The sequence below is a fragment of the Sebastes fasciatus genome, chromosome 10, assembly GCF_043250625.1.
Source record: "Sebastes fasciatus isolate fSebFas1 chromosome 10, fSebFas1.pri, whole genome shotgun sequence".
NCBI classification, from domain to species: domain Eukaryota; kingdom Metazoa; phylum Chordata; class Actinopteri; order Perciformes; family Sebastidae; genus Sebastes; species Sebastes fasciatus.
This window is the reverse complement of record NC_133804.1, coordinates 24,787,227-24,811,973: the sequence shown is the minus strand read 5'-3', so window position 1 is coordinate 24,811,973 and position 24,747 is coordinate 24,787,227. Positions and strand designations below refer to the sequence as shown.

Genomic DNA, 24,747 nt, shown 5'->3' with positions numbered 1-24,747 from the left:
TGTAGGTTTGGCCTCAACCACAAAAGGTCTTCATACACATCTTTTTTTTTTTTTTATGAAGCTGCCTCTGTGATGTTGGAGGAGTGTGAGAGTGTGGCCGGTGGTTTCTCGCCACAAAAGAACAAGGAGGCTAAATTAAGAGAAGAGAAGCCTCGCTAAATCAGGACCAGATAGATTGTTTTCTAAGATGGCTATCTGCCATATGGTTTGTTGTAGTGAAATGTCTACTTGGCATGTTTTTTCAGCGCGTGATACAGTAGAGCTTGCATTAAAGCCTGTATTTTATTGGCTTACATTGGAATGGTCGATGTTTGATTGATTGATAATGATTGGACCAATTTACGCATTCAAGAGTTACCAAATAATTCTGGTTCAAATGGGATCAAATTCAAAGTTGCAGTGTCCACTGCCTTTGTCCCCTAATTGGGTCTCCTGAAGAAATCAAAGGTTGCCAACTAATTTCATGCGAAGTTAATCAAAGACCACATTCTCAAACGTTTCTTCCTCTCCAAGTTTCAGAAAGAAAAGCAAAGAAATTAGAAAAAAATACATATTTTTCAGAGTTTCCATGCATTGCCTGTACAATAACAATTGCTTTTTTTAGAAAACAATATAAATCTGCATTCATGTGAAAAAAGGTCATGCAATCTTTTGGTAGTTAAATCATCCGTTGCGGTCTGAAGTTGAAGCCACATGCTGAGATTGAGCATTCAAAAGGATCATAAGAATAGTCGATCCCTTGATTTTAAAGTTGAATTATGTAGTTTTTGGTTCAAAGCGGTGGAAACTCATTAAATGTAGTGTAGTTGCTGGACGGGGCTCACGTTGCTGGAAGACTGCTGTCCAACCAAGACTGTCCTCCTTGTGGGTCGTCACTTTCACTCAGCGCCCTTCCCTTCCGTCGGCCTGTATCGGTTGTTGCTGTTGTAGTGGTGGTGGTTGCCACGGGAGCGGGCACAGGAAGGAAGCGAGGGGGACTCTGTTTGGGAGAGGTCAGCGTTTGACGGGCCCGCTTCTCATCTCGCTCTGCATCTGCGACTAACGGGACTCCAGCGGTTCCCGTCTTTGCGGCCGCTGCCTCCTCCTGCTGCTCCGTCGCAGGTGGACGTTTCCCGGAGGTGACGACGGGGCTCGTTGCAACCACGGGGGTTGCAGCGACGTTTGCTGCTAGAGTCGCCGAATGCTGGAAGAGTTCCTCTGAGCACGAGCGAGCTGGAGTACTGCAGAAAGCAAAGCAAACTGAAACGCACTGCTGCCTGGTTATCATCCTATATCATCAGACAGCATTCCTCTGGAGGAACCTCCTAAACGGAGGTTTTTGGCGACAATAAATCTGAGAAAATAGCATAGCAATGGTCACAAATCCCCTCCGAGCAGACTGAATGTGAAAACAAATTGGCGTCACAAAGCCAAAGCAAAATTCGCTGAACGCTCTGTTGTCTGTCATCCTGTGATGAACAGCTACTTTCTGAGAGGCTTATTATTGGACTATAAATTCCCAGCATGCACGGCAGGGAGAGAAAGGCTGTGAAAAGGCCAGGCTCCAGTCCCAGCCTGCTCAGGGTCAGGGAAGGAAGAAAGCCTCATTTCCTTACATCCTGAGGGTGGGTCGCATGTTCGTGTTCCCTGCGAGTGTGTTTGCGTGTGAACACCATACAGTACATTTTTGTGTGTGTGCCTGCTGGTGGCATGTACGGGTTTGTGTTTGAAGATGTGTGCAGTTTTGTTCCAAGGCTTTGATGGGAAAGGTCAAGCAAAAAAGAGGTGTCAACACAACACATAGGCGACTACTAACAGTACAACTGTTTTTGAAAGAATGAACTCCTGGCATCAACAAAACGCACAAATTGCAGCCTCGGTTTTCATCTTGACAAATGCAAGCTGTTACCAACTAAACAAGCTGATATCAAACCCTTTTAAAAACATCCTGGAAATCCCCCCTTTTTCCTTGGAACGCAAATATTCACAAGTCCGATTTCCTTTGAGCATTCTTTTCACTCCCTTGTAATGCTAACTATCCAATCGATGCCATAACATCTGTGTCTGAATAAGCTGGAAACCGGGGGTGTGACTCTAATAACTCTCCAACAGGACTGTGAATGAAACGTCTGCTGGACCAGGAAATAACACCGGATAGGGCTGGATTGTGAAATAACAACAGAGGCCTAAAGTGACATTTTTCAAGAGAGAATCATTGTCATCACACAGCTCATAATCCTCACCTTGTTACCTGACACAAAGTGTGAAGCTTGTGACCCCTGGCTGGCCTGCTGGCTAAAGACCCTGCATCACAACAGAGAGGTCTACAGGTTTCATTGAACCTCTTTGCTGACTCACTGTTGTGCTGCTCTGGATAAGAACGGCTCTGGAAACAATGTCCCTGTTCAGACCTGGCATTAACATGCGTCCTGAGTGATCCGATCACAAGTGGACAGCTTTAAGTACGTCTGTTCACACCTGGCATTGCCTTTCCGCATGCGTCTTGGGTGACCACTTGTGATCCGATCTCACTTCCCCGCTCTATGTGCAAATAAACACGTAGTAAACACATGGCTAATACAGCAGACGTTGTGACGTAATATTACATGAATGTCAGTAGTAATATCCTACATATTTGTGAATTCTGGAACATTTTTATAACATTAAAATATAAGGTTATTGTACATGATCTGGTAATGGCAGTGCCAAAGAGGTAAAAGGGCTGGATGGTAACACCAGCTGTACAAATTTAAACAATTTTCTACCAAAGAAACAGGATTACCCCGATTAACTGGGACATTGTTTTTGGACAGATGTGCTGGTGCTGTTGAGATTTTTGTAATTTTTCAGTGTTTTAAGTGGAATAAATGGAATTCCATTCACTTTCACTGTATGGTGGTGCAGGCGGGAGTCTCAGTGGCAGATATCTCAAATTTTGCACATCAAGCTGAAATTATCTGTATTGCTAGATGTCCCTTACGGTAGATGAGTTCCTCTCTGATTTGGGGGAACTGAGTCTTTAAAAAAAAAAAAAAAAGTTCAGCTGCAATAACACTGCTGACTCGAGTCGATTCATGGCCAACATTAAAAGAATTCTCCACATATTCAGCATTGCACTCCTATAAAATCTACATCGAAAAATCAAGCAGCAGCACCGGAGACATCATCTGTGCGTTCTGATACCGATACTGCCACACTATTTAGTATTCCAGAAAAAGATTCAGTATGTCCCAATACATAGAATGTCAATTGCAGTATGCCAAAAATACCAGGATGTCATACTACATCCGTTCGTATTTTGCAGTTTGCAAGCCAGCGTGCTTTTCTGGCTTTTCTGACTCACAATCCTCTGTGAAGCCGATATATGAGCAAGTTCAAGTTGCAATGTTATGAAGACGTAGTATGTCCCAATAGTATTCAAACTGTACGCGACAGTACGTACTTTGTAAGGGCAGCTGCAGTATGTACTAAAAGTAAAAAGAAAAAGTATGTGATTCTTCCCGGTCAAAACCTGGCTCCTACATTACCCACAATACAACTCGACCGATGACAGTTCAGTCAGAGATTCAGGTGTGTTATGCTAGTAGTGGCTAATGTAGCTTTGATCGTCTGACCTGCAGCAGAGATGAGCAGCGGGCTACAGAGCACTAAGAAACACATCTTTCTAACTCCAAGCCCCCAATTTCTTCTAATTTTCAAACTTGTCTTCAGCTTCAACCAACACTGACTCAAGTGACATCACTTAAGGCAATTTATCAGACTTCACGTATCTCCCCTCCGGAGACACAAAAGGCGTTAAACGACATATGCAGCAGTACTCCCCAAGACCTGTAAACAGACTTTCAATCGTGTAAAATCGGCGTAGCCCCCCTTTAAGGGCAACATGCAAAAAACAACAACATAGAAAACAAGATCAACAGTTAATCATTAGAAAAATCTAAACCAATAGTTTCAAATTCTATGAGGCAATCTATTATCTTTTAGATTTGGTTAATTTAGAGGAATTATGAATCAGAATCAAGTCGATCAAAAGGGGATTGGGCTGCTGATTTGGGGTTTTAAGAAAAAGATAAATCAAGGTAAACCTTTGCTCAGAGGTGACCTTCAGGTGAGTTACAGTCTCCGTGGGGGAATCTGCATGGGGCTGGGGGAGGCTACAGGGCAGAGGCTCACTGCTCCTCCTCACGCCCGCTGCATGGACCTCAATGCAAAGTGTGGAGCCAGTCTGCTCCCCTTCCTCCTCGTCCATCTGAATCTGTATCTGGAGTTCGGGGGATAGGGTGGGGGACGGGCTGGGGAACTCCCCAGGTGGGTCGTCTAAGCTAGGAACCTCATTTGGACTGTTAGATCACCCATTCACACACAGGAAAGGACGACGTAATCATCACATTGGAGCGACATTAGCAACAATGACACGAGGATGACCACAACATGATGGACGTGAGACATGGAGGGAAAAATGGGATGGGGAAAATGAGGTTGACACACGAGACGTAAAGGGAGGCGGGAGGGAAAACACCATGACGGATGCAAAGGAAGGAGATGGAGGAAAAAATAAAAAAAATGCAAAATCAATTAATACATGCGTTTTGATGCAACATGATGGATGATAGGTTAACAACAGGGGGAATGAAAGACAGACTAACAACACACGCTGGGTGATACATGCAGGAATAACTCCTGCACAGTACACACTACCCTACTGTATATGCACCCACTCGCAGCACTTTTTGGAAACGTAAACACACTGGTGTAAGACTAATTAGACTGCAGATATTTGGCTTTTAATTAAATATATTCGATCTCCTGCTGCTGCTGCTGCTACGGCTAAATAATGCTAAGTCCAAACCTCAAAACAAAATCCTTCAAAACCTACTTCTAGTCAAATCCTGACACTCTCCACACACCACACACACACACACACCACTAACACTGCACACACTGATACTAAAACGGATCAAAGCACTATAATGAATCCGTAAAGCCAGCAGAAATATCAATCTTGTACAGTGAGAGGAGAGACACTGGCAATGAAATGTTTAACAGAATAAAAATTGTTATCCCAGCGCTCTCAACATGCCAAACCAATAAATGCCAATAAGACCATCTGACTATACTGTAATCTGCCTCGTCTATGCAGCATATTTCACACTTTCTCTTCAATCAGAGTCAGAGCCAATGAAAACATCTGGCCTCCATCAGCTACTCCCATATGTACAATAATCAACAGTGTAAACATGAATCTGCAATTTGACATGAGCGACACATTCTCTTGCAAAATCATTTAACAACACAGAATTAAGCAAAAAAGATGTTGGTGGGTATTAGACATAGAGAATAATAAACAACATATGATTTATTTTCCAACATCTAAAGTCATTCTGTCAATCGGACACTTTTTTCTAAAAATACTGTAACTTCATGGTCTAATTCCACCCATATTTAATTATTTTGTGTCCAGAATTTCTTCTGCTAAAGTAAACTCACAGAACATGCAAGAAGGAGACTAGATCCTCATATAACCATGCTGCACATTTTCTGGTCAAAATGCATTTTCAGCAGAGTTCACGACAACCTTTAATTTAAAAAAAGGTTTTATCTTCAGCAAATCCATTTCAAGCTAAAACAAGGTCACAGTTGTCCAACATGTCCCCAGATTACCAGTTTATTACGTAATAACACTCCTCCTGATCGTCTCCAGCAGCATTCAGGACCACACACCTCATGTAATATTCACAGTTGCTTTGAATATTGTATGTGAAAATGTTTTATAGAAGAAATCTTTTATCATGTAAAGGGGTTAAATGTTTCATTCAGACGTTTTACATCATGAAAGCATTGTATTGAGTTCAGTTGCAGAGAACAGCATTTCATTAGATTAGAGAAGCTTTACACTCTGGTTAATAACAATATAGTGTATACTTGATTTAAACCCTAATTCTCAGCTTGTTGTAGAAATACACTTCGTCAGTTTTTACTTGCATTCAAATATCTAAACTAGCTAAAATAAATGACGTGCTAGTATTTCCTCTGTATTATGTGTCAGTGATTTTTCCCTTCTAATTACTACAACACAATGAGACTCACCTGAATGGTCTGTCTCCCCCTACAGGGGAAGTAGCAGTACTCCAGCTCTTGCGCGCTCCCTCCTCTTTATCGTTCTTCTTCTTGCGGAGCGGCGTGGGCATGTATCCACTCTGGTTGCTCTTGTTGGGCAGGTACTGGTTGAAGGGCATGGCGGTTCGCGGCTCGCTGACGGACGTCCGGCGTGCCGACATGTCATCCTTACGGACGTCTGGCATCTTCCTGTGGGGGGCGCCGTCAGACTCTGAGTCACTGCCGCGGCCTGTTGAGAGGAGACGGGAGGAATTAGGGAGTTTATTAATGGTGTCACAGAGAGGATCATTCTGCAACTAATTTGTTCGCAAGTTCAGGTTTGCAGATGACTTTAAAACAAGCCGAATTGCACAATAATTAGGGCTGTTTTCGACCAAAGAAATTCTTAGTCGACTTAACGATTAGTTGTTTTAATCAACAAGTCTGTGAAACTGAGTTTCTCCACAAAGAATCACACAAAAGCACAACTTTAAATCTTGTGTTTACCAGAAATGTGCTCATAAGTTTCTCTGCAAATCGCCATGCCAGTTTTTCCTTGCCAAAATTTAGCGTAACTTTGGAGTGTTATTTAGCCTCCTTCTCGACAAGCTGTTATGACATGGTTAAGTTTTATAGTTTCATATGATACCAGTAACTTCACACAAGCTTTAAAACCTGCTACAACCTCTGAAAGATGGAATAGCGGCTGGGCCCGACGGCGGGCCATCGTGTTTTTAAGAGGTTAATTAAAAATCGATAGTGTTTCTGAGAATCGATACAGTATCGCACAACATAACATCGTGATACTCATGTGTATCGATTCTTTATTACACCCCTATTGAAGAGTCAGTCCCTTTGCGGATTTCTAATCTCTGAATAAAAACATCACTTCAGTTTCCCCCCAGCTGTTCCATCATATAGGCTTACAAAACACCAAAGTGCTGTTCCAGTGTTATTATACGCAGTGCATTCCAGTGGCTGAACATAAATCAACCCCCAGCAGGTTGACGGCCTGTTTTTATGAAACAAAGCAAGTAACATAAATCATCACAAAATTTGTATTGTGCAGCTCCTGCTGACTAAATTCTAGCCTACAGTTCGGAAGAATTCACTTAGGATGCCACGCTGTCTGTCTGTATCCCATCGGAAACACATTGTTAGCTCTTTAATGTCAGTGGCAACACCTGGAGCTCCAGAAGTGCATCGCTCAAGGACTTTCCCCTCTTGGCGTCTTAAATTCCTCCGCAAGATGTTCATGTGTGATCCGCACAGAAAAGAGAAATGAGGATAAATCCCTTTGATGTACTGTTGGCATGCCAGTCAATCCATCTTCATCAAGCTGTTCTTTTTGCTAATGCTGACCCTAATTCAACGTTTGGAAACTGCAGGTAATGGATACCTGCAGCCCTGCTTTACCCAAGATCTCTCAAAATTCCTCTCCAAGATGTTCAGCACATGTGCTACTGGGATTCCCCTCCCTTTGGATGCACACATACACAATATGACCTCTGAATTTATGACTCAATGTATATATTTTCCAAGTATAAACCCACAATTCCTACCAGATCTAGACCGTAAAATCTTCCCCTTAGTTCTGAAGTGATACATGTGGATGCAGCTGCAGCTCTCAGTGGAAACTAACGTCACATTTTGCACTTGTGAAAGCCTCCTTTTCTATCAATAGACTTCTTCGTTTTTTATGTGGTTCTAAGAGATTGACAGATCAAGGTCCAAAAGAGGCCTTGAGGTATCTGCACTTCCAACAATGAGTGGTTCAATTATGACTCTTCTTAGCCCATCAATTGGAAACATGAGTGACTCTACCATCCAAGTCTATCTATCCTTAAGGAGCAACATATGCCTTTACGGGGCGCATATGGTAACACTGAAGCTTGTGGGAGCGTTTATCATGGGTCAGTGCCATACTTTACCAGAGCTTCACAGAAACGTATTTACATCAATAATCATCAACATGCAGTAATACTACAGGAAATGTAAAAGACACAGAGTCCAGTTCAATATGCCTTTCAGTAACTGGAAAGCGGGGACAGAATTACAAATGAAGAGTGATAGTAATACCCTCATCATTTCTAATAGTATTAAAGGGAAATAAATGATGACACTTTCTGGGATAGTATTCATGCTTTTTCCAATTTTTCCATCATACGACACAGATCTTTCTATAGGCAGAATGAACAGCAAAATCTGGAAGAAAATTTTAAGTACTGATCTTCACCACGGTTCTGATAGCCGGTTCCATTTAGGATCTGGTTCCCGGATACCTGGATTTGTTATACCAACAAATCTCTTATGGTAACTTTTAGTTCTCCTCATTAATTATTAGTAAAGAACAATGTTGAAAACATGCAAGAAGCACATATCCCACTTTTAACCAGCTTTGACTGTCATTTTTGCCAGTTAAAATTTTAATTCATTAGTTCTCTAACAGCTAAAGAAGAGCAGTATCTCCAAGTTAAACTTCTATGAATATCATATAAATATCATAAGCTTATCAATTTATTAATCCTCAATCAGGACCTACAATATTTGGCGCAAGTAGCCTGTGGAAAACAAATTAAGTAGACATCATGTCTTGTCATTTTCTGGTTGTGACTACAGGTTGTGAACATTAATTAGACTATGACTAAAAGCTGCAGTGTTTCTGTCTTCTCGGCAGACAGAAAAATAGAGATTGTTGAGTTTTAGTTACTTATATCTTCTTAATTACTTGCAAATGTTGAAAGCTCAAACTAATCGGATACAGAATGGGATTAGAAAGGATTCAGATTCTATACCAAGAGTGAATACCTGAGTTGATAAAATGCTATGCAACTAACTAATCTGCTGATTATTTTCTAGATTAATCAATTAATAGTTTAGTCTATAGAAGGTCAGAAAAAAGTAACAAATGTCCAACCAAGTCTATGGTGATGTCTTAAAATGTTAAAAAACATTTTATATAACCTATACATAACAGATATATAAAAGAGAAAATCAGTTGCAGCTCTATATACATCCAAGCCAACCTTTGTCAGACACCTCATCATCATTTGTAGCAGCACAGAAGACAAGACAATGCAACTGAAAGAACGGACAACTTGTCCAATTCACTTAAAACTTCAAGAAACAAAATTGAAATGTTATGTAATATAACTTAATTGTGATTCTGTGAATGTGCATTTTCAACCTTGCTGTCAATTCATATTGACGGTGGATGTGAGTCGTGTCCAAAAAAAAAAGATAAAATTGATCTAAATATATGAGTTATGAGCAGCGGGGCATGAAGGCATGCGATGCGAGAGCACTAGAATGAAAACATTTTACAGACTGGATAACTGGTATTTTAGAAAACCTGTGCACTGGACTTCAGGGCAATTTATAAAAAAAAAAAAAGATCTCAATTACATCACTTTGATTGTTCTTTCAAACAGCCTAGTCTTGGACTAGCAATGGGTGTTGTCCTGCAAACAAAGACAGGGAGGAGGACAGGCTCCACTATAGGAGCACCAGAAGGCACAAAGTGTCTCATTTATCAACACTATCCATCTACCAAACTTGGCTCAAACAAAAGAGCATCTACAATATTGCATCTCTCTCTCAGAGATTGAATTAAACTCTTCTCCTTGTCCCCTAATTACTGTCAGGGTGAAGTCAGTTTACGGAGCTGAATAGAGAAAGGGCTTTGTCTAAAAAGGTTAGGGCAGGGAAAACCTGCCTGAGTCGAGTTTGTGTGCATGTGAATAAATGGATGCTCTTGTTCTGAGTGTACTCAAAGCTGCCTGTGATTGGGTGATAACTGCATTGTTATCCTGTTCTCACTCCTCCAGTTTGTGCCTCCTGGGTCTGATCTGAACACTGGTAGTAGGATACTCTCAATAGCAGCAATCTGTGGTGTTCAAAGCATTTCAGGAGTCACTGTGAAAATGTGCTGTCATTATGTCTTATTTTAAGTTAGCCCACGTCTCCAGCACCTAGGGAAACATTTTATTAATTTTTCCAGAATGACAGAGCATGTTACTTTGCATCACAGGTGGGTGTGTGAGCATATGAGCAGCTTGTAAATGTGACTAACCAGCTGTGGGTCACATGTGTTGGTGGACAGACTGATTGTGGTAATGCTTGTATAGTAAAAGCTAGAGGTTTGTAGCAGCTTTGCATTCTGGTCTATTGAGAAGAAAACTTTGTCTCTCACTGCTGCGATGGATTTTTCTCCTGATTGTTCAAGGTCATTCAAAAGTGTGACTGTTGAATGGCCCTCGTTTTGGACGTTTTGAACATCACCATCTAATGCTAGGCGCTCACTACACGAGAATCAAACCGATTTTGGACTTGATTCCACCCTCCTGACAGTAATCAGTAAAGTCCTGATTTTTTGATGGTTCTAATCCAGATATTCCTGTGGTGTAAGGTATGTTAAGAGTCTTTTTTTACATCCTCCAATCTGTTCGGAAGTCTCTCGCATTTTCAACATCTGTTAAGATTGGAAAACATCTTTTAGTGTGGGCCAGGTTTGCCACTGATGTAGAGCTAATATTTTTTTTCTGTTATCAAAAACTATGATTACATTGCTTTTCTTTACACAGTATATTTAGGGTGGCTTATTCCCCCTTATTTCTGAGAAGCAAACATCAACATCCAGCGAGGTTTTGAGCTAGTTTGGCTGTTGGTGACGGCAGCTTGGGCTTTGGAGACGGCAGTTTCCTTTACACTCCCCTCAAAACAAAAACACAGTCAGACAGGATGCTTGGCTTCACTCTGCTCTGTTCAGAGATGAAACGTACATCGAGCTCTGTGACGATTTCTGTAACTGTTTACAGGCTATCATTAAACTTTAAAAAGGGTCAAATTCATATAAAGTGGAGCAATGAACAGTTTTCAATGACAGCATATGGTTGGTTTGGCCCTTTAAATGCAGCCAAACTCTATTTCTGACTTCAGCACAAAGCATAAAACAAATTGGCAGCTGTTTGCAGTTCATGTTTGTCATGGGAAAACTTAACATTGTGTTGTTATGCTACCATTTTGGAATCATTAAATTACATATGCCACTATATGGTCTGGACAAAAACGTACCATAGACTAATAAACAATATACATGCAGTCAGATCTTTATGATCTCTTTTTTGTTTTAGTTTTAGTATCTGGGATTCTTTACTGTACTAGTATCCACCAGTGTAGCTCTGTGTGTGTGTGTTAAAATCAGTAGAGTCTATCATTTATTTATTATTCTATTGACTGAATCCTAAAGGTACAACCACCGGAAAATACACTGAAACTTGGAGGCAAAACTAGAGAAGAAGGTGTAGAAATCAAAGTGAGAAATACCAAACTGTACTGTATCTCACACAACTTTTATGGAAAGTAGCAGGCTGCGAGAATTGAGAGTATCTGTCAGGGGCACAGCGCATGAGCTTGTTTCCATGACAACGGTCAGTCAAAATAGACTAAAATAGTGGGTAAAAAGAAAGGTGAAATCAATTATACTTTAATTTCCTTGTATAGTACTTGACATCTAAAAACATGTTGAAGGAAAACTGTAAATTTCTGCACAGCTTCTTACCTGCAAGATAATTTAACTCACATTTAGTACACTTCATGAGATGAGTTATTCTATCAAGTATTAACAACAAAGCCGACTAAAGCTGCAAGTTTCATCATTGCTGACAGATCCGTCAGGTGTCAGATGAAAAACCACTTAAGAGCCGTCATTAATACAAACACACCTATATCTCTTCTTTGTCTCACTACATCAGGATGATTCATCCCTTCCTCTCTCTCTAACGCGGCCACTCATCTCATTTCACACTTCAAGAGTTATATTCCAGGACAACCGGCTCAAACACTCAGCATAGACGCACTTTTGTGTTGATGTCAATGGCAGAGCTTGAAATCCTCACTGAAAGGTGTCGTTAACACTATGAGAGGTTGGACGCGCACCATGGCTGAGGCACCCATTCATTCACGTACATACTGTGCGTAAATAGATTAACCCACACTGATGCAGAAATAGAAAAAAAATACTTTAGAATAAAATAGAATTACTGCAACATACATTTTTTTCTATAGGGGAAATGAAGAATCCAAGAAGAAAATAAGGAGAAAAAGATAGACAGCGGGAGGATTTATTTTTCTGTTATTTGTCAAAATAAGAGGGAAAGTTATGGAATAAATATTGAGTTGACTTTTCAATGTGTTGATATTTTTTAGTCAGTTGAATTAAAGGAAGCAAAGAGGAGGTGTGATGGGCAGTTAGCTCCACAAAGTAAAAAACAACAACATTGTAATATCAATAATCACAACTACCAACATTTATATTTCAATTTTAAAGGGACTGTATGTATGTTTTTACACAAATTAAATGTTTTAATAGTATTTTACTGTCAATGTGTGAACAGGTTGTAACCTAACTTAAAAAATTAGACCTTTTGTGACTTTCTGGGTTTCCTCTATCAGGATGTAGACTGCTTTTAATGTGAAGAATCCAGCGAATCCAGCGAAAATCCAACGGATTTGACGCCATACGCGCTCGCGAGTGCCTTTACTCTCTTTGGCTCCGCTACAGGGCTAACAGTGTGCAACGATAGATAACGTTCAGTTAGAAATGGAGTCCGCTAACGCCAACAAACGACCAGCCTCAACCACAACTCAGACTCCAACACAAACTCCACAGAGGCACAAAAAAACCCACAGTTATATCTAGTGAAGAAAGTCTTGCAAAACAGGAACGTGATCGACGTCGAGGGGAAACTAGGATCAACATCGGCCAGGCCTTCGATTAATGGAGGGACCTTCGTTTGGTTTTGGGTTTCAAAACGGACCCAGAGCTGGCAAAATTCCTATTGGAAAGGCAATGCTAACATTACTGCCAAACATGTAAAATATATAGTGATATTGTGGTTTTAGCTGGCTAATGTTGCTAAAACTTCAGCCAATTCTAACTACTGTTTTGACCGATGCTCGCTTGTGTCTACATAGTAGGAGCACAAGCATGAGTAACAGGACGCTGACTGATGTTGATTTAAAGCAATTTCTGATTCTTACATATAGCCCCTTTAAACATTCATCTGACACTCTTAAACAGAGCTACCACTGACAGGGGATCAGTGTCTCACGGTGTTCAAACCGTCTCCAGATTGTATTCCTCTCAAAGGACTCTGATCTGATGTGTAAAAACAGCAAGTTACTTATTATGTTTCTAGATCAAATCAGACCGGTATGTGTGTATCCTTCTTGCCACTTCTATTTTATCAGCTAAATGGAATTTTTCCACGAGGGACTAATAAATCAGATGCCTTCTGTTTTACGTCACCTGACACAGCTGTCATGTTAGTTGAGCTTGTGTTAACATCACATAACTGAAGTGTGTCTGAAACAAAAACAGATGTGACAGCACTTGTTATTGTAGCTACAGTAGGGGCTTGTGCATGTTTTTTTGACACTGCAGATTGACATCAGATAAGGGTGATCCGAGAACTGATAGACATGCAGCATGACATGACATGAGCAGCTTTGCAGAAAGGAATACAAAGACTTGTGGTGTTTATGTAGTCTTTTTCCTGGATTAATAACATGATAAGTTTATTACGCAATTTTGACCCGGACAACAACAGCAGCTCCTGAACTGAATTTCTTATCTTTCACAAGACAGCAAGCTGTAACTAAAGTGAAACAATAGCCATAGCTTGGCTTCAAAACAGGCATCGCACTGAGATCATTCACATCATTATTTCAAATAGCCTTTGACCTGCCCTGGGTGTTGTCCTGTGAAAACACCGGGAGGAGAACAACAGGCCTTATTACAGAAGCACTACAAGGACAATGCACCTCATTTATCTATATACTATATCTGAACACAACAATTGACCCAAACAAAACAGCCACTACTGAATTACTAAAATGACACAATGGCTGTTGAACAGATTTAACCTGCAACCTTTAATCTGAAGGATGTCATTCTAACCAAAACATCACACTTTCACAATCAAATCAAACCAGTGTTGTATGTGAATATGACTGAAAAGTGAACAAAGAATAGATTATTTCCTACCATCGCTGCTGCCGCGGGGGACCAGGACGTCCGGCGACGGGGTCTGTCGTGAGCGTGAGCCGAAGGAGTCCAGACTGTCGAACGAGTCCTCGCGGCCGTGGCGTGGCGGGGAGAGAGAGTCGCTGCGCTCAGAGTCCCAGCAGTCGATGTAGCCACTGTCCCGGATGCTGCGTTTAGGGCTCTCTGCCTCCTCCGCCTCCTGAAAGCCCAGGTTATATCAAATGCACAGATTAGCGTAAAATGGGTGTATACAAAGGAAAGATGCATAACATTTCATGCAAAGCACATCAATTAACTTGTGTTGTGTGAAGAGAATTTCATTTTAACCTTTTCAAACAATATCTGAAGAATTTGTTTGTGTGCTATCCCACCGTCTTGCTTTCCTTTCTGCATTTTCTAATCTGTTCTTCTGCTCAAATCCCTCTCTATCGCTCTCTCGTCACCTCAGTGACCCCTCCCTGTGTCGGTCTACAGTTGAAACATGTCTATGCAGCTAATGGAAGGTGGAGAAAGGCCTTTCCTGTCTACCAAAAGACTTCCTGTTCCTGACCCTCGAACGTCTGTTATGCAACTCCCAAACCTCTGACAGACTCTTTATTATGTTATCAACTCGGCTGGACTCCCACAGGATTTCTGTCTCACAGGCATTCAACCTTCTTTGATGAAGCAGTGACATTGTTCAGTAAAGGTGTGTAGGTCAGATATAAAAAACGCAGATAGTTTTGGCTTTATCCGGCCAGGTTTCGAGAAACCTAAGAGAGAGATATCTCAAAATTAAAACTATTAATGGCTAGATGCCACCTGTTGTAAGTGAGCTGGTTTACTTTTTCCTAATTTGAGTGAACTGACTCTTTAACGTGATGCACTTATCCTGAGCTACTAACAGTAAAGCTATGTTCACACTACTAGTGACAAAAGCAACATAACAGTCAGCTAGATTGTTGATGAGTCACTTTTGAAGTGTTGCTTAAGTGCTCATTGACGTAGTTATGCCATTAATTAGCACTGGGAACTGGCTAACGGCATTTTTTAAGATGGTACGCAACAGTGTGACACAAAAACATGTGATTGGTTGACGCTTCACCGCGTCATTGGAGTGCTGTAAAAAGTTGAGACCAGCTCCACTTTGATTTGTAGCGTGTCACACCCGTCACACAGCTAGAAGTGTCTGGCGTGAGTTTGAAGCTTCGTGTCACCTGCTTCCATTGAAAATGACTTGTAGCCTGTTGCTATGTTGCTTGTAGTGTGAACACAGCATAAGTGAGCAGAGAAAAGTGCAGCTGGGCCACACATTCACCTGCTTCTTGCACTTCAATCATTTTTAAAAAGGTCCAGTTTTCCATTTCATAAGCATCAGAAGTGAACTTTTAGTGCCCATTTAATTTTTAATATGTGTACCTTATGGGCTTTCCTTGATTTTCAACTCTAACTTTATTAACCTCTTTTTTTGTTTCATGGAAACGTGGCTTTGTTTTGGTCAGCAGGCAACGTGAACATCTGGGAAAGTTATTCTGCTGAGTTGGCAGAGATCTCTCCGTTTATAGAACAGCAACGAGACGTCACATTGTGGAATAAATCGCATGGGGGTGACATCATGGTTATGAGTGGTTGACATAGTGCGTCTGTATGTGTGTGTGTCTTGGGGCTTGCTAATGGTAACTTTTCTTTGTCCCTTTGGGTCAGTAAAGGGGTGCAACCCGATCGGGATGAGTGACACAAGACCCCAGTTTAACAGAGGTCATCCCTGGACTTTGGGTGGGGGGGTGTTATACACTGCCTGAGAGGATTTCTGAGAAGTCTGTGTTCATTCAACAAACACACACTCATTCAGTGCATCCCAGAATAATAAATAATATGTTTTGTCAGGACATTTGGTTATTGCAGGGATCAAATCTGTGGTTTTCTGCCCTCTCTACCCGTTATACCAGCTGTGGTTGCTCGGAGATTTGTAATACAACAGCAACTACTGACTAAACCGTCCCTGCACTTTAGATTTTCATGATATTTTTAGGCCTAGACAATACTAAACATGACTGAGCAAACCTTTCGCATCTGTGACAGCAGGCCGTCAAACTCTTTCAGGTCCAGCGTGGGACCGTTGTAGGAGGTACAGCCGTTAGCAGCACGACCCAGCCAGTAGATGGTGATTAGAACCTAAAAGGAAAGGAAAAAATACAGTCAGACATCATGATCAGATGATGACACTTTGTAAAGAAAACAAAAAGGACAATCCATCTCAGTGCCAAGTGAAAACAATGACATGTGTACATAGTTTATTTTTTTCAATCAGAGTAATTTGCTTGTCACTATATTCACTCTTATGGCCAGACCACATAGGATGCGCCCATGGTAACAGGTTAGAGCTGCGTGGTTTACAGCAAAGATAGACAATGAAAATGATCTTTTCACCCTATATTGACATCATATCAGCAACATTACTACAGTTCGTATGTACTAATGTCCATACCTGTAGAATATTTCAGAGAAAAAAGAGTGAATTATTTGTTTTGATTTATTTTAAACTCTCACGGTTTCCGTTTCAAAATAAAAGCCCTCTAGCATTTTTTCTGTGGATAGAGTTCCTTAATTTGTTAACACATGGCTTTTATTCTGAAATATTTGCAGGACAGTGATGTAGGAAAATGCAGTGACTTGCACGGCTCCATAAATTAATAGAGTACCGGCTTTTAATTGTGTCCATTAGACTGTCAACACAAAACATGCCATTCAAGGGACATTGAGCCAATTTGTTTGAAGCTTGAGTTGTCTTTTCCAAACCAATGACTGCCACATCATGAGTCAAATTGCATAACATTTCAGAGAAAACTTGTGCAATTAAGTCCAGTGGACGTACAGTATATACAGTATATACATGTAGCAAAACATATGAAACCTTTCAGTTCTTCTTCTGAATACGTAAAATGGCTATAAATAATAGTTTGTTAGCTCATGGTTATATTAAAGGAAGAAACCATTGAAACCATTCTCCACTCTTGTTCCTTTCACTTTTCTCCCTACAAAGCAACACAAGCTGGTTTTCTGGTCATTACAATCCAGCCTCATCCAAAGAAGTTACATGTTAGCTAATGCGTCCTGCACAAACACGACAAGACTGAGCCATTGTTCTGACACTGAATCCAGTCACAGGGACATCACCTGCTAAAATACAGCATCCCTTCAGGGGTCACAGTGATTTATACTTGCTTGTTAGCTGGCTTAAACGTGAGAGCATAAATTACCAGGTCAATCTCATCTCCTTCTAACACAGTAAGCCTGGAAAATCAGTAGCTGAAGGAGGCCGTTCCTCTGACTCTTCTTGTGACCTCATGTCTTGAAGTAACGCTGGATGTGAATGAGGAAGTGAAGCTTACTGCGTTCAGTGTAACTCCCTTTGGAGTCAGCTGAACATCTAAAATGCAGAATGTACAGATTGTCTGTAGCCGCAGGGAGATCACACCGAGCTGCACCTTTAGCACCCGTTGGCCAAGTGTTCCCAGCTATATTTACTGTGTCCATGTCAACCGGCACTCCGCAAGGATGGCTTTGATAAGAAAGCTCAGCATGGCTTAATGTGTTTATTTCAGTCATACTGTCAGTGTAAACACCCTCTGCTGCCGTTCAAACACACTTGGAGGAAGAGTAAAGGAACTGGCCAGCTGTTCGGAAGAAGCACAAAGTCTTTTCAGATCAAAACTACTACCGATTCATCTTTGTGTATATTATATGCATATGATATTTTATCTTGCTACCACACAGAATGCCACAATACACTGCTAAAGCAACACTGCACCTGCTGCGGTTATTCTTCATTAGTTGCACACTTTAGCACCCTGAGCAGGAGAGTTTATTGTCTCTGTGTCACCAGTATATAATGGGAATATCCGTGCCAGCTCCCACTGGAAGTGGGTCAGCACCAAACGCGTTACTAGTATGCTTTAAACTGATCCATATTGATCCCAACTGCCACAAACTGAATGGGAAAACATGCCACAACTGTGCCCTTCATGATGCAGACATGCAACACTAAACCTAAAACAAACAACTCTACAAAAACAGAAACTTGGACACCAGGCAAGCACCAGGCTACAGTAGTTCAAAGAAAACACGTCAGTGGAGTTTTGACTGACAGAAATGTAAACGACGGGCCTGACAGTGACTTTGCCTCTTCAGTTTTCAGCAGCTGTCTGATCTGGCAGATGTGGAAAGACCTGTCAAAGAGGTCCCATTGCGAAACGACAATCACCTCTTTGTTTCATGTACACACACACTTAAATGATGCACACAAAAGGGCATGAATAAACCCCCAAAAGACACCAATGTAAACACATACACACAAGGGTATGCAGGTCACAATCCACAGACCTGTAGTGGTACATATACTGTAGATATAGATTCTCTAAACTAGTCATCACAACACACACACAGATGCACAATCAGCCCTTCTTGTTCACAGCTGCACTGATAAACAATCATCTCTTGACTCCAGCAATATTCCACCCATCCATGTAATACCCTCTATTTACTTCAACATCCAATCTGCTTAACAACACCTTAATCAGCAAATCAGCAAATTCTTCTCACCGCAGTTCTTTCATCTCTCAATATGTGATGTGCTGCAGAGACAGCTGCTATCAAATCCTAGTCCTCAGTCTGCAGAGCAGATCCAGAGTGAGTGTAGTAGCAGGTCCTGGCTAAAGCCTTTTAGCTGCTGGGAGTTTGTGGGCCGTTTGCTATTGCTGCAAATGTGGCTGAAAGGAGAGTCACTGTGTGTGTAGTCAGCTAAATGAGCTAGCAGGCCAGCTCTGCAGCTCGACACACACATTATCCAATACAGTACACAGCAGCATCAGAGAGAGGGAGAGAGAGGGAGAGACAGAGAGAGAGGGAGAGGGAGAAAGAGAGACTGCAGAGTGGGAAGGGCTAGCTGTATGTGTTCTACTTCTTAAAGCAGCATTAATAGAAAGAGAGAAGAGGGAGGTGAGGTATATTTGAACAAAAATAGACAAGACTTGGACTGTACAAATGGATAATTAGAAGGGAGACAGAACACAAAATACACAGAGAACTAAAATAGGCAGAATAGGAAGAACTAAACTAGAATATGCAGAAGAAGATAGAACAGGTATAAAAGAAAAGGGTATTAGTGTTCAAATATTAAGACATTTAACTGATGAAAGCGAAAGAATGCACAAAAAACATTATAAAGAGCAAAACAAGAGGACTGCAAACAGTACTGTGGATGGAGTCTGTGTGTAACTGACAAAGCAAGAAGAACTGGAGTTAGTAGAGTAAAAACCATAGACTGTTCAAATATAGACGTAGTCTCCGTGACGTCACCCATAGGTTTCTGAAGAGCCGTTTTGAAGCTCAAAGTAGGTGGGTCCAGCCGTCGCCATCTTGGCAGTGACGACACAGCCTAACTCCCGGTTACACCAAAAATGGGCAAAGAGTTGGATCGTGGGTGGAGCTGAGGCTGGCCCGGGTGATGCAGCAGAGCAGACAGCTATCAGCTAGCGACCTGAGCAGCCATGTCTTTAATTATGCATACATTTAACAATTAATACAATTTAAACGGGTGAGTTATATAAAAATTCACCCCCCATACAGTCATGAACGAGGAAATTAGCTATAGAGACCAAAACTGTTTTTTGAACCAGGCTGCAAACATGTTTATTTCTGCTGTACAGTTGGGCATTTTAACTATGTATAAAGAGAAGGTTGGAGGCTGGCCCCCGATCATTCCTATTAAATTTGCTCAGTGGCGCATTAAGCCAAAATGGCTCGACTGCCGGGTGATAAAAGTACCCGGATCTTCTGCATCTATTGGCCCATAGAGCAGGCGCAGTAGCGTTTCCTTTAACCCCGCCTCCCAGTCACTCCGTATTGGTCTCATTCACATGAACGGCAGCATGTAAACAACTCTGAATTCGGCTACCAGTGTATTTTACAACGTGTAGGACCTAATGATTTAAATAAGGGCAATTTAAGTGTTTATACTGGGAAGTTGAATCACCTAAAAAATAATAATATATATATATATATATATATATATATGTATATATTTATATATATATACATATATATATATCCGCTGAGTTGCAGACATCTCTTTCCCAATGGAAGTCTATGTGGAAAAAGTCTTTTTGGGCTGAATGGGATCATGTGTCCGACCCTGAAGTTGTAATTCCACCGTTTGGCCACTACGAAAATTTGCTTCAAAGCCCGTTTGCTTAATTTTTCAGCACCAGAGGTTGCCGATTGGTAAGCTTGGCTCAAACAAACTGATATAGATAGTCACGAAAGAGAATACACAAGTAGAATAGGAAGATCAAATGGAGTTTGAAAATGTAGAGCAGACAATCAACTGAATAAAGATAAAACATAGAATAGATGAAAAAAAGCAGGTAGAGGACATGAAACTGAAAGATTTGGTGGAGAAACCCGCCTGCAATAGAAAGGTACAGCTTGAATAGTTTCAAACTGTAAAGCCAAACTAGAAATAGAGTAGATAGTAATACAGCAGGGAGAGCTGACTGGTTGAGCTGGAACTGACATGGTAAGAGCAGAGTGTGACAACCACAGCACAAACAGAAACACTAAACCATAATAACAGTTTACATCCAAACATACATTTAGCACACAAACAAATCATCCCGCTGTAAACCAGAAGTATCACTTACATTCTTGAGCTTTCGGCTGCAGTCGCTTCCCCTGGAGAGAAAGAGAAAGAGAAAGAGAGAGAGACATGGTGTTATTTAATGAAATATTTACATAAAAATAACAGCAAACAGATTTTAATCCAACCAACCTCCCACATATCCATGCAAAACAGCAGCAAAAACAAAACTTACTGAATATACAGTATAAAGGAATCTGCAGTGAGTGTGGCCCACGCAGGGAGAACTAACAAGACTCCACACTTGCATCTCTGGATCCAGTTTGTTGTTTGGTGATGTATTTATTTAATATTTACAGCAGTTATGTTCACTGGCTGGGGTTTTAACTTCAGCTATCAGATGGAGTATAAAAAGCAGGGGCAGATCTAGATCTACCGTTTTGCACCAGCAGTGATCATTCACAAAGACAAATCCTTCCAACAGGAAGTCAGAAGAGACAGATGTCACAGTGGTGGCCACATGGTTTGACTGCCAAGTGATCTCTGGGAGGTGCAGGGCAGAAACACCACAGTAGTGGCCACTTAGCACCACAGAAGTTGCCAAAATGAAAAGATGTGGATCTTGCGGATCACCGCTTGAAGCTATAAATGGGAAGTGGAATGAAGCAGTTGTAAAATTGACCCCAATGCATACTTGTATTGTGGAAACAGACTTCGAGGCTAAGAGGGGGAGACAGAGCAGCAACGACAGTGTATGAGACATGGATTTTTCTAAGTTACGCCACTTCCGGTGTGGCTTAACATAACTGAGATTTTCTTAAAACCTAACTCAAGTAGTTTTCTTGCTTAAACCGAAACTGTTTTCTGTGAAGACGGACGTTTATTTTGAAAAGACATTCATAGGAAAACGCATGAAAACTGAGGAATAAACTTTTTGTCTGTGCTGCTGTGTGCACAACATAAAACCAACACAAGTGTAAATTTGAGCGGCTATGATCCAAAAGCATTTTTTTTTTAATTACGTTGTGGTTATGACAGAATTATCATTGCTAATATTATCAAAAACTTATCAGATCTGCACTTATCACGTAGGTGACCTATTTTGGATTAAAAACGGCGAATGTCGCTGAAAGGTGACAGTTTGCATGCCTGTATAATATTTAGTGTGACTGTCAAAAATCAATAACACAATCAGTAATGACATATATTAAAGGACATTATGTCACTTTTGAAAAGTCTGTAATAATTATGTTATTTGCTCGAATGAGTGAACAGATTTTATGAAGAACTGAATGATGAACTTGATTTCATTGTGTTTTTCTTCCAATTTACAATTCTTTTTGTATTCTACCTGCAGTTTAATGTTTGTAAGATTAGACAAGCTAAGGGGAAATGTCACAGCGAGAACGTATTTATCAATAAAAAAGTGCATTACAATAGAAATGGATTTGCTGAATAAATGATGATGTAGGTTTAATGCAACCAGTTTGTATGTTATTACAAAAAAAAACAACTCTAATCCAGCTGTGGAAGTCCTGAAATGTTTTTTTTAAAAATCTGTCAAGAGAAACCTCCAAGGAATCCATGTTGTGTGATGGGTGGATAACATTGTTATACAACATATATTTCTTTTAGATGAAAGAAGGAAGCATTTCCCAGTACTTGCTGACAGTAAAGAGTAGTAGTACCTTAATACTAATCAATATTAATGACATTTCTTGTGGATTTCTGAATTTCATCATATTATTTCTACCCAACAGAAGGAAAAACATTTAATTTGAAGTTTGTTTTTTTGCAGCATTTCAAAACTTTGTGTAAAATTCGGCAGACAGCTGAATGGAAACACAGCTTCTCTCTCCTCTCCTCTCATTGACTCTGGCTGGCAAACTGTCACTTATCTAGGAAATCGATCTGCTTCACACAGAGGAACAGGAGATATATCAGGCTCATAGTGTATCAGAACCTGTCTGTCTTTACGCCTCCCTGTCCGAAGCTGTTTCCTAGATGAGTAAATACCTGTCCAGAGACTCAGAGGGGAAAGAAGTACCGAAACGGCTTCCTGTCATGGGTACAAGCTGCCAGAAAATATCATCCTGTGGGACAGAAGGTTACATAACAACTGGAAATAGCATAGGGCCTCTTAAACAATGACTCCAATGTTTCCTTTTCAGTTTGTGCCAACTGTATAGACCTCCCATATATTATTATATATTATTGAAAGAATGTAAATGAGGCACAAACAGGAGTAAATGGACTTGAAAATAGACTTGCCGCATTGGTCGGTGTTACTGGTGTTACATGGTGGTCGGGCATACACTGATTACATCACGTACCCACCGGCCCCACAATGTCGTTTTGCTTTTCTTTACATAAAATAAAACCCATTTAGTTCATTTTCACGTATCAGCGCCGTGTTATCAATACATAGTCGGACGACGGACGCTACAAACTGAAAGTGAAAGTGTCTGCTCCATACGGAGTCTCTGCACAGAGTAGCAGGAGTCAGATTTCACACACACGGGACGAGAGAGTTGACAGACAACACTATGGCGGAGGATTTGGTGTTGAAGCAAAAAAGCAAAAGCGCCTATTTGGCAATATTTCAGATTTAAACCCAATGCTATGAGGGACCCATAACGTTAAAGAGGTAATTGCCGTGAGGAGGATGAGCGCTTCCAGCCGGTGTGTGCAGCGGAGCAGCGCCGGGTGGAAACCTGCAGCCAAGCAGCAAAAGCTGAACCAGAGAGGCCAGACACACAGCCACCTGACGTTAAAGATCAAAGTAAGAGCACTATACATTTTGACCGTCATCTTTTCTTGTAAAATGTCCGGTGTAATCGGTAACACAGGTGTTGTTACAAGTTTAATAACCGGTGGGAAAATGTCCTCAACGTCACATCCCTACTTGAAAACATCAGCATCCCTGTTTAAACTGGAGCTAAATGCGTGCAACAGGGTGATGGCTGCACACATTCTCAGAAACAAACGCTACATTAACAATAGAGTACACAAACACACATGCATACATGCACACACACATCTCAGTGAATTCCTTGTCCTGACAGAGCCAGTCAAGCAGCTCCTCCTGAGACCAGCTCAGATTCACCCTGTCCCCTCTCTCCCCTCATCTCCAGCAGCACCTTTTCTAAACCCTTCTGTGAATGAAACCTTGTTGCTGCACGAGGACAGCACATGCCACGCACACACCGACACACCCACACATTCACACACACAGTATATCTTAAGAACTACATGCACTTCTCTTTGTTACCGGGCAACAAAGCAGGAGTCAGTGTTGTATTTGGACAGAGACCAGTTGTGTCTAACAGATATGGTATTGTTGCTTCACTGACACAGGCTCTGTAAACTTCCACTGAGTCTCAGTCAGTTGTTTATGTTGGCAGTGAACTGGGTGATTGTCTGATGCACAGAATGACAGAGAGTGACACACAACCAGTGATACAGACAAGTCATCTATTAACACACAATTAAAGTGTTCATCACTAACAACACTCGGTCCACCCACTTAGTCAAATACAAGCCTTCTTTCATTGTGAAAATGTCTAAAATATGCACAAAAACTCCAGAACAGTTACTAAATGGACCTTCAGGTGAGATTGTTTCGACTGCTGTTTCTAAGGTCAAGATTGAAGGTTCAACTTTGAGATTCAACTTTTAAGCGAACTGGAAGAGAACTCCTTAAGCCTCCAGAACAACTACTGCACTACTGGAAGTGAAGATGAGGATTCTACCATCTACCATGTACTAGTGACAAAATCTATAAAAGCTTTACATCATTTAACTTTGAAAAAAACAGCACCCTCATTCTGTTTTGTGCATTAAAGCACAAAAACCTCAAACCTTTATTTAACCAGATACGAGTCCATCTATAAAACACCTGGTGTTTGTAGTCATAACAGTGTTTTATGCTGCCTTCTTGTCCAGGCCTCTCTTCAAAGACAATACCAACAATAGAAAACAGCCAGTAACAGCGTCACACAGAGCACAA

At 41.0% G+C, this 24,747-nt stretch overlaps 2 protein-coding genes across 17 annotated transcripts in view; one reads left to right on the top strand and one right to left on the bottom strand.

The window, feature by feature from the left end:
• fgfbp1a (fibroblast growth factor binding protein 1a) overlaps positions 1 to 24,747 on the top strand; it is a 303,976-nt gene that overhangs the window by 141,903 nt on the left and 137,326 nt on the right. The gene's annotated exons all lie outside the window — the stretch shown is intronic.
• The window catches only part of LOC141775594 (LIM and calponin homology domains-containing protein 1-like), a 94,493-nt gene that overhangs the window by 24,305 nt on the left and 45,441 nt on the right, over positions 1 to 24,747 (bottom strand). For 7 of the 16 annotated variants that reach the window (XM_074649097.1, XM_074649093.1, XM_074649091.1 and 4 more), the window contains 5 exons: positions 20,803 to 20,833; positions 16,157 to 16,276; positions 14,123 to 14,321; positions 6,067 to 6,325; positions 825 to 1,220 (listed from right to left, as the gene is read on the bottom strand). In XM_074649097.1, coding sequence (XP_074505198.1) covers positions 825 to 1,220; positions 6,067 to 6,325; positions 14,123 to 14,321; positions 16,157 to 16,276; positions 20,803 to 20,833 — 1,005 coding nt within the window. Of the gene's footprint in view, positions 1 to 824; positions 1,221 to 6,066; positions 6,326 to 14,122; positions 14,322 to 16,156; positions 16,277 to 18,703; positions 18,963 to 20,802; positions 20,834 to 24,747 lie in introns of those variants that run through there. The other 9 variants (XM_074649092.1, XM_074649100.1, XM_074649104.1 and 6 more) reach the window with 5 other exon arrangements.